We start from the raw sequence: 15,574 nt of genomic DNA on the forward strand, positions 1-15,574 counted from the left end.
ACCCTGTCTCTACTAAAAATACAAAAAATTGGCCGGGCGTGGTGGTGGGCGCCTGTGGTCCTAGCTACTCTGGAGGCTGAGGCAGGAGAATGGCATGAACCCGGGAGGCGGAGCTTGCAGTGAGCTAAGACGGGGCTACTGCACTCCAGACTGGGCGACAGAGCGAGACTCCGTCTCAAAAAAAAAAAAAAAAAAAGAAAGAAATTACGGTTCTGGCAGAAGCAGGGCCACGTTCTCCTGCAGCAGTGGATGACAGGGCACGTGTCCTCTGTGCCTCCAGCTCACCAAAGTCCCCCTGCCAACTTTCCTCTTTATTTCCCTCATTTAGCTGATCTGTTTGAACCCTGAAGGCACTGAAGGCATCCGAGTGTGCAGTGTTTTCTGTTTTTTTGAGATGGAGTTTCGCTCTTGTTGCCCAGGCTGGAGTGCAATGGCGCAATCTTGGCTCACTGCAACCTCCGCCTCCCGGGTTCAAGCGATCCTCCTGCCTCAGCCTCCTGAGTAGCTGGGACTACAGGCATGCACCACCATGCCCGGCCAATTTTTTGTATTTAGTAGAGACAGGGTTTCATCATGTTGGTCAGGCTGGTCTCCATACTCCTGACCTCAGGTGATCAACCCGCCTTGGCCTCCCAAAGTGCTGGGATTACAGGCGTGAGCCACTGCGTCTGGCCCGAGTGTGCAATGTTTTCTTCCCTGCAACATTATGGAAAAATTCAAAAATATAGAAAGCCTGAAGAAATTATACAGTAAACACCTGTGCACTTACCAGCTAGATTCCACCATAAACATGTTGCTGTATTTCCTCTACTACATATCTGTCTACCCCTCTATTCATCCACAAACCCATCTTAGTTTTTGATTATTTCAAAATAAGTTGTAGACATCAGTATGCTTCATCCCTAAACACTTAAGGAAGCATATCATTAAAGTTTAATATTTATTTAGAATTTGTTTAGGTAAATTTGCATATGGTAAAATGCACAACTTTTACATTTATCATTCCATGAGTTTTGCAACCTTTTTGACCCTTTGAGGAACTATGCAGTTATAACCTTTGATTTTGCAACATTGTTCATTTCCACACCACCCTTCACCCCTAAAGTTACAATAATGGCATATACTTCTGTTTTAAAGTAAAGTGGATAAAGTTAATCTTATTTTCCTGGTTAGTTTCCAATTCTCAAAATAATGAAAATACCCGGCAAATCATGGATTTGGGAGTCTAGGTTGTACCTTAAGATCTATTCCCCAAGCCCACTTCAAATGACAGCAATCTGAAGGAGGCTGCAGCTGCCTGGGCTACCTGTGGCCACTCCCTACACCACCTGGCAAGCTCCTTCCTCAGGCACCATGCCAGCTCCACCCCCACCCTAGATTCCGATCCCCAGGGAAGGCAGCCTCACCTAGCAGCTCCACCACCTGCAGGAGGACGGATGTCGGAATGGTGTCAGGCTCATCTTCGGACTTCCCTTCACTGTCCTCTGATTTCCAGGACAGCAGCTGCTCTGCGAAGGCCATAGCCAGTGGGAACTCCAGGGGCAGGGAATGTAACACCAGGACTGCTCCAGGAGGTGGAGACACCCCTGCAAGAAGCACCCAGGAAGAAAGCAGATGATTGGCAGCACCTGACCCAAATAAGCCTCACAAAAGGTCCTGCGAGGTGTGCACGTAGAAACAGGGCTGGAGAGCCCACCCACTCATCTGCTCCAGGAGGAGGACACATAACTCCTGACACTCTGGACAGTGGGCTGCAGGGACACGAGGAGATGGAGGCCATCCCTCCAGGGAGTCCGCTTACTGGGGTGGATTCGGCAAATGGGACAAAGAACGGAGATGAGAACAGAGGACACACACTTGTCATTCAGTTAGATACCAACCAGAATGGGGAAAGTAAGTAACACTTTAAAAGATGCCTCACTGGGATATTCCCAGCTTGGTAAAGAAATAATCAGTCCTTTGGTATGGCTGCAATCCCACTAAGACCATTATGCTTATTACAGTGGACCAGCAAGGGGTCCCCAAGACTTAAGACTACTGGCACCTTGGGTTTTGATTATCTTATCACCTTTTGTCACTGCCATGGCCTACGTGTGACCAAAGCTGTCTACAGTGAGAGGAAGAAGGTCCAAGGCTTGATCCCCCTCACATCCTGCACTGCCCCGAAGCCCCTCTATAAACACCAGTCAGACAGAAACCAGGGCATCAGAGGGCTTTGGACAAGTCAGAAGCAAACCACATTGGCTTGTATACTCTGGGGTGAATGTTTACATGGTGATAATTGTGGAATGACAGAGATCCTCTGTTTTAAATGTAAAGTTTAAAAAACAGCTAGTATAGGAAAAATACTATGAAAAATAGACTCTAATAAAAAAGACCATAAAGTTGTTTAGCAATGACCAAATCACCGAAGAAATGTTCTTTCATTTCATTCTCTAAGATGCATTGTCTCAAGGACTGGGGTGTGGAGAAGCCCAGGCCTGTTATTTTGGCTAAAAGTTCACATGTTTTCTGTCTCTGGCAAACACGCGTCAGTCTTTTCCTGTCAAGCATGCCAAGGAGGAGCAGTGGAGGCCTGTGATGAGGATTTCCTTTCTTTTCTGTGCATACTCAGACACAGAGCCAGCAGGCCCTGGTGCATACAGAGGACAGGCAGTGACAGCTTCAGGGCATGTGGAGGCAGAGCCCTCATCTAACTCTAAAACGATGGAGGCTTCAAAAAATGCCCAGGAGATGAGAGCAATCGAGCTTCCAGTTAGTTGAGGAGCAGACTCTCACAGTGGCCAGTGCCCTGGGGAGCCATGTTGAGAATTTGGTTAATGAGAATTCAAGGAATGGCAACTGGGATTATCATAGCCTGAGCCAGCTGTAAGGATGTGATTGCTCTGGTTGTATCATTCTAAACAGACACATCTCAGCACATACTTGTGAAAAGAAAGGAAATCTCCACTGTAGTCTGGACAGCATCTGTCAGGCCTTCCCTAGGTAGGAAAGATAAGTCTTTTAATTTACTGCCTCTAAAAGAAGCAGCAGTTTCTTCCAGAAGTCCCCAGAAGTCCTATTCTTTATCAATAGGAACTGGAACATGCAAGGTACAAAATTCATTACAGCTTCAAAAAGAAGGCAAGAGGAGAATGACTCCAGCTGTTCTCGTCATGACAAGCTGCTGGAGACTCACCCAGTTTGATGTGGACCCTGTCTGTGGAGAGGACCACAGAGGGGTACTGGTCAGCGGTGGGGGGAGGTGCAAGCCCAGTGTTGGCTGGGGACGCGTCCCGCGGGTAACAGGCGGCCTCGATGAGGTTCAGCTGGCCATTTCGCTTCACTTTGTGGCCGAGGCCATATACGAGCACCCGTGCCCACGGTGCCTTGTACAGAGAGGAGCTGAGAAGGAGGGATGGGTGGGTGTTAATACAGGGTCTAGCCATGCACATGGGGACAGGCAGCTTTGCCTTCTCACCGGGGACGTTAAATGAGAACTGGGCCCAAGTCATTTCCATCACACTTTGGAAGGTCATTCTTTATAGACTAATTCCCCAAACATAGAAATATGGAGAGAATTGTAAGTCATTTGCATTAAAGAATCAGTGATTTGAATTTTTTTCCTTGGCCAGTTTCACCAGAATTCATTAGCTTTCCTCTCCCCATCACCATCTTCTTGAGAACAGGCAACTTACTCTTTGCGGAATCCAGATTGACTTTCTTTACAAGACACAACAACAAAAGCTGCCCCAGGGAAATTCACGTCCATGTTGACTTTGGATTCGGAAATTGGGAACTCTTCGGAGGGGAACTGCTCTGGTGCTGTCTGCAAAGAGACACTGAATAAGGAAAGCCACGGGCTAAACACAGGGACAGCATTTCATCTTCTCATCTCACATGGCCCAGGAAATCAGCCAAACGACTAAAGAGCCCTCTGGAAGGAAGCAAGCTACAGATGAGATAAAGCAGAAGAGCTTCTAGGAAAAGGAAATCGAGAGGAATAGGGACTTGGAAGGGAAAGGAGAGTCATTTTCAGCAAGCCAGTGAGACTCCCAGTTAAAAATGGTAACCACACTGCAGGAACATGAGCTTTAGACTTCTACCTGCAGGAAAGAGCAGATCTGTTTCGTCAGCTCTAAAAGGCTCTCCTCGCCCTGGTGCAGGGTCCGGGTGATGGCCACGTTGAGCCACTCTCTCACTGTCTGGGAGTTGCCCTGGTAAAAGAGGTCCGTGGCGGAGCAGTTCTGGGAATGGATGCAATGCTGTAAAGACTGCGCCAGGAGGATTGAGCTGGAGCTGATGGTGCCGTCTGGGGATGGAAAGGAAACAGAAGTTGACAAGAATCAAAGCAGCCAGTAGCTGTGAGAGTCTAAGTAACAGACAATGAATAACCCATCCAGAAACCCCAGATGGGAGTTATCCTGGATATGATGTCCTGGATAACAGATGCCGGCAATCAGATCCTCTGCACCAGGATGGTGGAGGGGGACCCAGGAGATCAATGGGCTTCATACTTTTGCTTTCTTTTCAGCTGTGAAACTGTTTCCTAAAATAAAATCTACACAGAGGCCCCGGTCTATGAAATATATCAAATGGGGCTGCTTGGATCCAGGGGTTCCCAGAGCCTGACCTGTCTGACTACCCTGGCCCACCCCCCGAGGGTACCTCAGGGCACAGCCTGTAGAGAAACTTGTTAGATCATCAGGGCAAAGCTTCTGCCACCACATTTGATGCTTTCCAGGTATGTTTCAGGGCATCTAAGTTCTTGGGATGGGCTGTGGACCCCACGCGCTCATATGGACCAGTAGCGATGTAGTGCACACATGCCCTGGCTGGGTGGGACCCCACAGTTGTGAGCTGGAGGGCAGCTACCCAGGATGCTGACTGAGCCTAGACTGCTATCTGCAAGTGAGCTTTGAGGGGTGCCCCCTGCCTGCCTCACCTCTTGTTCCCATCTTAGTTGCTGGGAGATCAAGGGGGCAGGCTAGAGGCTGAGATGCCAGGGGAAGACAGAAAGGGCCCCTGAGTCCTGGATAGTGCTGAGGGCAGACTCATCACCTGGCATTCCCTGGGGATCAGACACAGCCCTCATGCCAAGGGCACACAGGCTGGCCTTTGGAACAGCCTCAGCAGAACTTATGATGAACCAAATAGGTCTGTTTTGGAGGACGCTGATGACAGGAACATCTCCTTTCTTTCTAATGTCAAATAGAATGTCTGTGGCAACAATACAGTGACTTGGTTTCATAAGTAATACTTAATTTTCCTTGATCCACAATTACGTTGGGAAACTTGATGAATGCTTAACAGAGTAATGACTCAAGTGAGTAATCCATTACATTTTTCGAAGAGTGAGAAAGCCCTGCCAGGAGAATCCCAGTTCCTGCGTGCAATTTCTCACGTGAGCCTATGCGCACCATGAGGCATTTCTCGCCCTCATGTGGGGAATGACTACACTGTGCACAGCGCCCGCCTGGTGCTAAGTTCCAGAGTGACAGCAGCAAAGCCAAGTTTTACCTGGGAGAGGAGGTGCGAGGAGCTGATTGGACAGCAGTTGCAGGTGCTCCAGGGTAATGTCCCGGATGGCAGGGATGTGGAAGAGGCGAGTGAACAAGTGAGGCAACTTGGGGGCGAAGATATTGAGCAGGGCCATGCGGCAGTACAGCCTGGCCAGCGCAGCCTCGCAGCGCAGCAGCTCCCTGCAAGGGAAAAGGTGGGTGAGATACTCAAAGCCCTGATGCTCCGGCCCCCATACCGGGACCAGGCCGCAGGTTCTGAAGGAAAAGGATCCCGCCTCAGGCTTCTCTTCCAGCCTGATGTTCCAAACCCTAAAGGAGTCACTTGAGTTTTAAACAAAAGTCACATTAAGTTATATTGTTATGTTTGATTTTTCCCAGCTCAAAAAAGCACTGTAGGGAAAAAAATAAAAATACATGTCCGCACAAAAATTTGTACATGTATGTTCATAGTAGCATTATTCCTAATAGCCAAATAGTGATAAGAACTCAAGTGTCCATTAACTCAATGGTAAGTCTATACAATGGGGGTATTTTTCAGCCATCAAACAGATCAAAGACTGACATACGCCACAATGGGAATAAACCTTGAAACATCATGTTCTCAGTGAAAGACACCAGATACAAAGGGCCACATATTGGATTCCATTTCTGTAAATTGTCCAGAGGAAAATGCATAGAAACAGAAAATAGATTGGTGGTTGTCAGGAGATGGTGGGAAAGGAGGATGGGAAGTAACTGCTATGGATATGGGGTTTCTTTTGGGGTGATGAAAATGTACTAAAATTGATTGTGGTAATGGTTGGACAACTTTGTGAATATAATAAAAACCACTGACTTGTGTACTTTAAATGGGTGAATTGCATGGTATGTAAATTATATCTCAATACAGCTATTATAAAAATACCATCGTGGGCATTTTTTTATGTGATGAATTTGTAAAGTGATCGGCATTCAACTTGAATAATAGCTCATTAGTGCCTAAGCACGTCTTACGGGCCAGGCTCAATGGCTTACACCTGTAATTCTAGCAATTTGGGAGGCCAAAGCAGGAGGATTACTTGAGGTCAGGAGTTTGAGACCAGCCTGGGGAACATAGTGAGAATCCCTCTCTACAAAAAATAGAAATCACCCTGTAGTCTCAGCTACTTGGGAGGCTGAGGTGGGAGGACTGCTGAGCCCAGTAGTTGGAGGCCACAGTGGGCTATGACTGTGCCACTGCACTCCAGCCTGGGTGACAGAGCAAGACTCTGTTTCTAAAACACAAAAACCTAGGCCCCAAACTCACTCTGAACCCACGGGGGTCATTTGATATTCCTACTGATCCTAATTAAATTTAATGCTGGTGTATCATAATTCAAATTTAGGTGTAATGGCAATTAAAGAAACAACCCCATATGGAACACTTGATGAGTGTATGTGTGAAGTGAAGATAAACAAAAAGAAGACAGCTAAGAAACTACATCGTAGGTGGTTTCTTCCTTATCAACACCAGTCTGTGTGGTTCTCATGCCAGGATGAACAATAAACACACTTCTCCTGTCTCCTCCCTCCTTGGAAGCCCATGTGTTCACTGCATTAACAAAGCACATGAGGACCACGGCAGCAAAACTGGTAAGGACTGAATGGGCAAGCTGAGAACCCCACGGTTCTCCCCTTGGCTTTCACCTCAGACTTTATAGGCCAAAGTTACCAGGGACGGAACTGTTTGTTTTGTTTTCTTGGGCTTTTTTGAGACAGGCCCTGTTGCCCAAACTGGAGTGCAGTGGCGTGATCATAGCTCACTGCAGCCTTGACCTCCCGGGCTCAAGCAATCTTCCAGCTTTAGCCTCTTGAGTAGCTGGGACTACAGACATGCGCCACTGCTCCTAGCTAATTTTTTCTTATTTTTGTAGAGACACGGTCTCTCTCTCTCTCTCTCTTTTTTTTGTTTTTTGAGATGGAGTCTTGCTTTGTCACTCAGGCTGGAGTGCAGTGGTGTGATCTCAGCTCACTGCAACCTCCGCCTCCCAGGTTCAAGCGATTCTCCTGCCTTGGCCTCCCAAGTAGTGGGGATTACAGGCGTGTGCCACCATGCCTGGCTGATTTTTGTATTTTTAGTAGAGACGGGGCCTTACCATGTTGGCTAGGCCGGTCTCGAACTCCTCACCTCAAGTGATCTGCCCACCTCGGCCTCCCAAAGTGCTGGGATTATAGGCGTGACCCACTGTGCCCAGCCAAGACAGGGTCTCTCTATGTTGCCCAGACTAGTCTTGAACTCCTGGGCTCAAATGATCTTCCTTCCTTGGCCTCCCAAAGTGCTAAGATTACAGGCGTGAGCCACCGCGCCTGGCTATGAGCTTGTTTTGGGTCTGACCTGCAGCCCTGGTTTGGACACTGTACACTGCTAATGCCTCTGAAGCCACTGCTGCTCTAGCCTCTGTTTTCCAAAATCCTCTTTATTTATTAAAAAAAAAATTTGAGACAAGGTCTTGCTCTGTTGCCCAGGTTGGAGGACACTGGTAATCATGGCTCACTGCAGCCTTGAACTCCCGGGCTCAAGCAATGCTCTCACCTCAGCCTCCCACTTAAATAGCCAGGACTACAGGTATGCACCACCAAGCCCAGCTAACCAAAGTCTTCTTTAAAACCACTGTGAGTGCTTTAGCACAGAATACAATCTTGATGAAAATCTGTGCCAGGACCAGAAATCCAACCACCGAATGATCACACAGATCTGCATGGCATGTTTCCTATGTCTTCCAATACCAGGACCACCGCATTAACACTGATTAAACATCCTACACTTGTAAGTTGATTGTAACTCTATAAGGACTTTCTTGCCTTCTCTCTCAGTTGCTAGTCAGCAGTCAACAGGTTTCATCTATCAAAGTTGTTTGCTAAAAAAAATGACCAAAAGACTTATTAAATAAAGCTTTAAAAGCTTTTTAATAATACCATGTTGATATTCAAGCATGTATGTTTGGGGACCCTTTTCAGCATCTATTTTTGAGTCTACAATGTGTGTCAGGGCCTAGCTTAGGCACTGGGGACTCCAGCAACCTCTGCCTCCTGGGATCAAGTGATTCTCATGCTTCAGCCTCCCGAGTAGCTGGGACCATAGGCACATGCCACCAGACCCGGCTAATTTTTGTATTTTTAGTAGAGATGGGGTTTCACCTGTTGGCCAGGCTGGTTTTGAACTCCTGGCCTCAAGTGAACCGCCCACCTCGGCCTCCCAAAGTGCTGGGATTACAGGTGCAAGCCACCGCACCCGGCCCACAAGAACAAATTTTAGCAAACAAGCAAAATAACAGCAGTAAAAACATCAGGTCCTGGGAGAGCATTAAAATACTGTAGTTTCCTGACAAAGAGCGCATGGACAGTCACCTTAGATGGTGAGGGCAGAGCTTTTTGAGGAGGTGAGTATTCACTGAGATCTGAATTACAGAACGAGACAGCCAGGGGGAGCTCTGGGCCATCCCTAAGGAAGCAACACACTAGCTGTGTGAGCACCACAGAGGAGGGGCTGCCAAGCTCAGAGGCTCCTGTGGGGTTCTGTGAAGCAGGTTAGGTTTGAATGTACTCCATGGGAAGGTCTGCATTAGAGGAGGGAGAGCTGATTTCTGTGTCTAAAAGATCGCTCCAGCTGTTGTGGAGAGGAGAGCCGAGGCCTGGGCTGTCGTGGAGGTAGGAATGGAGACGTGTGCAGATGGGGACATATTTTGGAACAGTCAATGGCACTTGCTGATAGCTCTCTTGAGGAAAAAGGATGGTTTGTGGTGCCCCTTCCAGATATGGGGAGGCCAGAGGCAGAGGAGATTTCAGGGAAAAATTCAGATTCCACCTCACACGAGAAACTTTAGGGGCTTATGAGATTATTTGTGAGTTAAAGGTCAACAAAACCCTATCCTTGTCTACCTCAGAACTGCCCTTGGTTAAGGTGTTTTAAAGTCAGTTCTTCTGAAAACCTGACAAAGAATGTCAGCAACATCACAAGGCACTGCTTATGATACTAGTGACCCCTCACAGGCAAGCTGTGTCTAAATGGGGAGCACTGTGAAGAAGAACATTCTTGGTGGGAAGCCACAGCTTCAAGGCTTCTGGAGCATGGTGATGCTTGTAACTGGGCATGCCTCTTGCTGGAATCCCTGGAAGCCATGCCTGTGGAGTGTTCACAAGAGATGTCAGCTTGGATTAGGACACGGGGCTGTTGAGCCGCCGGCCGCAGGAGCCCTGCTGTGGGACATTTCTCCTTCACACCTGAGTTGACACTTGGGTAGGTATGTAGGTGGGGTCAGTAGGTAGGGTCAGGGAATAGCCTCTGAACTTCTATGTGGACGACTGTGAGGACCCCTGTTGAAGAAACATTTGTGATATTGCCCTGTGGTATGCCTACTTCCTGTCCTGTATCTCGCTAAGTAAAGCTAAGAAAGTCATATGTGACCTATTTTGGTCTTGTGAATTTGACTGACTCATTGAACTTAAGATCACCCAAACGCTGCAATGCAATCTCAAGTGGAGATGGTCTATCTCAAGAGGTCTTGCCGTCTAGATAGATAAGCATATCTGGAGTTCCAGTGAGAGATGAGAACTGGAGATACACTCAACTTGATTCAAAATTGTCAACATCATGAGAAATTGTGATGGCTAATGGATGAACAGCATGAAAAATAGTTTCTGGAAATTTTTATTAGAGAACTCCATTTATTATTATATTTTCCTCTGAATTATTACAAGACATTTTAAGATGGAAAGGAATAATTCTCAGGGGAATTGGCAATGGTGAACATGAGGGAGCTTTGCCAGATCTTTAGGTTTCAGCCCACTGAGGGCAGGCACATGCCTTGAACACCTTCTCTTCTGGAAGCCTGCACAGTGCTAGGCACATAGAAAGCACTCAAGCAATACCTGATTGGCTTCACAGCGAAAGGAGCTTACACTGTACCTGGACATCTTCTTACCTTTTCTTGACTTGCTTTACTCTCCGTAACTTTCTCCATGCTCTTCCAATCCGTGGAATGTGATGGCTAATTCATCCATTAGCTATCACGATTTCTTGTGATGTTGACAATTTTGAATCAAGTTGAGTGTATCTCCAGCTCTCATCTCTCACTAGAACTCCAGATACGCTTATCTGTCTAGACGGCAAGACCTCTTGCTGTCTCCGGTTGAGATTGCATTGCAGCGTTTGGGTGGTCTTAAGTTCAATGAGTCAGTCAATCTCTAGCTACCCATCAGTCCTCCCAAATCACAGCAGGGTGCATGTTGCATAAGTCAGATGATTCTAGATCCCCCAACTTTTTTTTTTTTTTTTTTTTTTTGAGACGGAGTCTCCCTTTGTCACCCGGGTTGGAGTGCAGTGGCACAATCTTGGCTTACCGCAACCTCCGTCTCCCGGGTTCAATAGATTCTCCTGCCTTAGCCTCCAGAGTAGCTGGTATTACAGGTGCCCATCACCAAGATCGGCTAATTTTTGTATTTTTAGTAGAGATGCGATTTCACCAGGTTGGCCGGGCTGGTCTCGAACTTGTGACCTCAAGTGATCTGCCCACCTGGGCCTCCCAAAGTGCTGGGATTACAGGCATGAGCTACCGTGCCTGGCCCCTAGATCCCCCGACTTTTCTTCACACCTCCTGCAATTTTGCTGTTATCTTTATTAGCTGCCTTCTCTAAGTGTTAGCTTTGAAGGAAAAACTTTCTTGCCGAGGATAAATGGTACATGGTACATGTGGTAGAGCGAAGTTGGTGGATTTCTGTGACCCAGTAGAAAGAAGGGCCCAATTGTACCTGTGAATTTGAAGGTTGGTATTGTCCAGTGTGACCAGCCCATTGGTGGCAGTCCTTCGGTAGCCTGCTGGGGGCCTTTCCAACATGTCAATAGGATACCAGTATCGCACCAGCACACCTTCACTGCGGAGGTACGTTTCTACCTGCACCAGTTCATTCACCTACAATAGGAAAAGAAAATGTCTGTTTGTGCTGTTTGCTTTTGTTTTCCATGTGTGCGTGCGTGCGTGTGTGTGTGTGTGTGTGTGTGTGTGTGTGTGTATTTTCAGTCCAGGCTTTTAGGTATTATAATTTGTAACTAATTGCTATTTCATAGACAAAACAAATGAAAGAGAATTCATAATACATTTTTGAAACACATATTATAAGTAATCTTATTACTATATAAACTTGCTATGTGCTTTTCTAAGAAAATAACAAAATAACAAACATCAGAAATGGGAGAGATCTTATTTTATTTTTTTTGAGATGGAGTCTCACCGTGTCATCCAAGCTGGAGTGCAGTGGCGTCATCTCGGCACACTGCAGTCTCTGCCTCCCAGGTTCAAGAGATTCTCCTGTCTCAGCCTCCCAAGTAGCTGGGACTAGGCACCCACCACTGTGCCCAGCTAATTTTTGTATTTTTAGTGGAGGTGGGGTTTCACCATGTTGGCCAGGCTGGTCTTAAACTCCTCACCTCAAGTGATCCGCCTGCCTTGGCCTCCCAAAGTGTTGGGATTACAGGCGTGAGCCGCCATGCCCAGCCAGGAATCAGAGAGATTTTAAATGAATTCTTAAATATAAATGTGAATTAATGACATACTAGAAAGGCCAAAAGCCAATTATTGAAAAAAAAAAAATTTCAATCAAAATAAAAAAAGAACAGGATAATATATACATAAACACACAACCAACCAGACTAATATATATATATTTATACATATATAACCAGATTATAGCAATAAATGCTAGTTTCATGCCATTGATTTAGTCTAAGTTCAAAGACATCTGCTTAGTACTGAGTGTTTTAGTTTTTCCATACCAGATGGAAAATTTTAATTGATACAATAAAGATTTTCAATGTAATCATAAGTTAGCAATTTAAAGAGAATAGTGCTATATTTCCAGCGCACACTGTTGCTAGGTAAAATTTATGTTCATTGTTTTTATGTTAATAATATCTTAAAAGCAGGGAATCGGTCTGATAGCTGTATTTTATTTCTAGGAAAATAAAAAGTAAGCTCATACATATGTATTTTGGATGCAAATACCAATGCAATTTTCATTTAGGGATTATTAAACTGGAGAGAAATTACCTTAGAAATAACAGAATGATTACAATAAGGACAATTCTATTTTTCTAATTTTTATTTTCACACATTTCTATTGCTCAAAAATATCATCCTAATGTATTTTCTTACAATCAGAGTCAGAAGTTTGCATCAGAAGGCAGTGGGAGATTAACAGTATTATTGATGGAATTTTCCATTTGAAAGTTCACCTCAGTGACCACCAGTCAATAGCCCTTCTAAAAAAATCTAATGAGTTCAATTACATTCTGACAAAATAGAGTCAGATGATGTAATTTTTTTTTTTTTTTGAGACAGTGTCTTGCTCTGTTGCCCAGGTTGGAGTGCCATGGCACGATCTCGGCTCACCGCAACCTCTGCCTCTGGGGTTCAAGCAATTCTCCTGCCTCGGCCTCCCAAGTAGCTAGGACTACAGGTTCGTGCCACCATGCCCAGCTAATTTTTGCATTTTTAGTAGAGATGGGGTTTCATCATGTTGGCTAGGCTAGTCTCAAGCTCCTGACCTCAAGTGATCCACCTGCCTCGGCCTCCCAAAGTGCTGGGATTACAGGCATGAGCCACCGCATCTGGCCTAAAGATGTAAATTTTTTCAAGGTAAATTTCAAAGCATTAATGGAACCTAATATCATCTGTATCTCTCCAGACAGATACCAAAGTTTATATCTATACAGTGATTGATGATATTAATATTTTATCAGAGACTCTCAGGCTTGATCTGTATATTATTTCACCAGTTTTTCCTGCATAGGAAGCTTCTCAAATACAAGGATGGGCATGCAACCTCAGAATCACATAGTCATGGCTTTCAAACAGGAGTCTCTTTTCAAAAGAAAGCTTTGGCCTTGTCCTCTCTCACTCTGTTACTTCTCTGCCCCCTTCCCAAAAAGTCCTAGCTGTGTCCTAGGAGAGAGCTTTGCAAAATGGAGGAGGAAACCACTGATCCAGTTTAATACACTCATTTTACAGATAGGGAAATTGAGGCTGAGAGAATCAGTGAGATGACGTGATCAAAATGACAAAACTTTTTTCTTTTTTTTTTCCTTTGGAGACAGGGACTCACTCTGTTGCCCAGGCTGGAGAACACTGACGCCATCACAGCTCACTGCAGCCTTGACCTCCCAGGCTGAAACGATCCTCCCACCTTAGCCTCCCACATAGCTGGGACTACAGATATGCCCACCATGACTAGCTAATTTTTTGTAGAGACAGGGTCTCGCCATGTTGCCCAGGCTGGTCTCGAACTCCTGGGCTCAGGTAATCCTCCTTCCTTGGCCTCCCAAAGTGCTGGGATTACAGGTGTGAGCCCCACGCCCAGCCTATTTCTTTGATTTGTGTCTGTATGACCATCATGGCAATGACAGATCATCCATTCATCAAGGACAATGGGGACTTTTCCCTGGGAACTTGGGTAGATATAATGCAGGAACAGTTTGAACATGTTGGACAGAAAATAATGGTAGAGGTGGTGTGGTCTGAAGGCGGCCACAGCTTTGAGACTGGAGAGCCTACCATCTACTGCCAGCCCTGATCTGAGTCCCTGAGGAAAGCTCAGGCAAGTCAATTGGCATTAGAGCATTTTTGCTTTGTGTCTTCGTCCCTGATTTGAAGAGAAACTCATCTGTATAATCACTTTTTAAGGTACCTGGGAATCTGGGCATGACAGCCTCAGTATATATAAAATAGCTTATTAATCAGAATGGCTGTTCACTCACTGAATCAACATCTAAGACGACTCCATGAAGCCCAAAGGTTTTCAGCATCCCTCGGATGGCAAATTTTGGCAGAGCAGTTCCAACAGCACTGCTGGCTACATTATTGCTGTCTGGAGAGCGGGTTACTACTGTGAGACCTGAGGAGTGTAGAGGGAGAAGTTTTTCAGGAAAAAGTACCACTGCATCTGGGTTCTTATATTTAGCATCTAAAATAGCTCTCCAGATAAAAATAAAATAATAAAATAAAATAAAATAAAATAAAATAAAATAAAATAAAATAGCTCTACGGGCTTTAACAGAACCCTCAGTTTTGTTATAACCAAGCAAGAACACAACTCAGTCTGAAAGGTAATATAATAGAATGTTGTAAAAGCTCTTACAATTGAAGAATAAAAAGACAAATAAGCCAGTTTAAAATGGGCAAAGAATTTTTTGTTTGTTTTTTGAGACAGAGCCTTGCTCTGTGGCCCAGGCTGGAGTGCAGTGGTGTGATCTCGGCTCACTGCAACCTCCGCCTCCCAGGTTCAAGTGATTCTCCTGCCTCAGCCTCTAGAGTAGCTGGGATTACAGGCGTGCACCACCAGGCCCAGCTATTTTCTATATTTTTAGTAGAGATGGAGCCCGGGCCCTACCTCTTTTCTTGTGCAGCTGCCTGCCCCACTCAGCTCATGCTACTGAGTTCTGGGAAGTGGGAAGGGCCCCACCAGGGTTGCTCTAGGGCTTCACATGCGGCGGTGTGGAAGAGGTTAGCCCAGTCGGAGTAAGGAGAGACACCCTAGGAGAACCACCAGCTGCTTGTGCACATTAAGGAAAATTCAACCTCTCATTTCATAGGAAATTTCATAGGTGGAGTAAGGAGGAAAGCAAAACCTTTTCGAACTTTATCAATTGTGAACTTGTTTGCTTCGTCTTTAATGTCTTCAATGGTGGGAAGATAAAGGTCTCTTGGGATGCCACCATTCTCTTCGTAGAGAAATTCAACCGTCTGTCGGGCAATATCCACCATACCTAAAAAATATAACAGCACAGGGTAACTCCCCAAAGAGTACACACAGATCAACCATGACACTGACTTACATGTAGAGTGAAATGATAAGGGAATCTTTCAAACATTGTTTATGAAAGTACATAACCCTTTGGCGAAGGAAATTGTGCAGTATCTACCATGTTTGGAATACTAAATGTACTACTTTTAGGAATGTCTCAAATCTCTTCCACAGAAATATAAGCACTAAGGCCAGGCACAGTGGCTCATACCTGTAATCCCAGCACGTTGGGAGGCTGAGGCAGGTAGATCACTTGAGGC

The 15,574-nt window shown here is 45.7% G+C and overlaps 1 protein-coding gene across 6 annotated transcripts in view; it reads right to left on the bottom strand.

The window, feature by feature from the left end:
* The window catches only part of HECTD4 (HECT domain E3 ubiquitin protein ligase 4), a 218,577-nt gene that overhangs the window by 27,379 nt on the left and 175,624 nt on the right, over nucleotides 1-15,574 (bottom strand). For all 6 annotated transcript variants that reach the window (XM_031001130.3, XM_031001134.3, XM_031001133.3 and 3 more), the window contains exons 53-60: nucleotides 15,139-15,276; nucleotides 14,269-14,405; nucleotides 11,268-11,428; nucleotides 5,500-5,681; nucleotides 4,086-4,291; nucleotides 3,678-3,808; nucleotides 3,179-3,384; nucleotides 1,407-1,586 (exon numbers count right to left, since the gene is read on the bottom strand). In XM_031001130.3, the coding sequence (XP_030856990.2) occupies nucleotides 1,407-1,586; nucleotides 3,179-3,384; nucleotides 3,678-3,808; nucleotides 4,086-4,291; nucleotides 5,500-5,681; nucleotides 11,268-11,428; nucleotides 14,269-14,405; nucleotides 15,139-15,276 (1,341 nt within the window). The remainder of the gene's footprint in view (nucleotides 1-1,406; nucleotides 1,587-3,178; nucleotides 3,385-3,677; nucleotides 3,809-4,085; nucleotides 4,292-5,499; nucleotides 5,682-11,267; nucleotides 11,429-14,268; nucleotides 14,406-15,138; nucleotides 15,277-15,574) is intronic.

Source organism: Gorilla gorilla, chromosome 10 (genome assembly GCF_029281585.2).
Source record: "Gorilla gorilla gorilla isolate KB3781 chromosome 10, NHGRI_mGorGor1-v2.1_pri, whole genome shotgun sequence".
Classification (NCBI taxonomy): domain Eukaryota; kingdom Metazoa; phylum Chordata; class Mammalia; order Primates; family Hominidae; genus Gorilla; species Gorilla gorilla.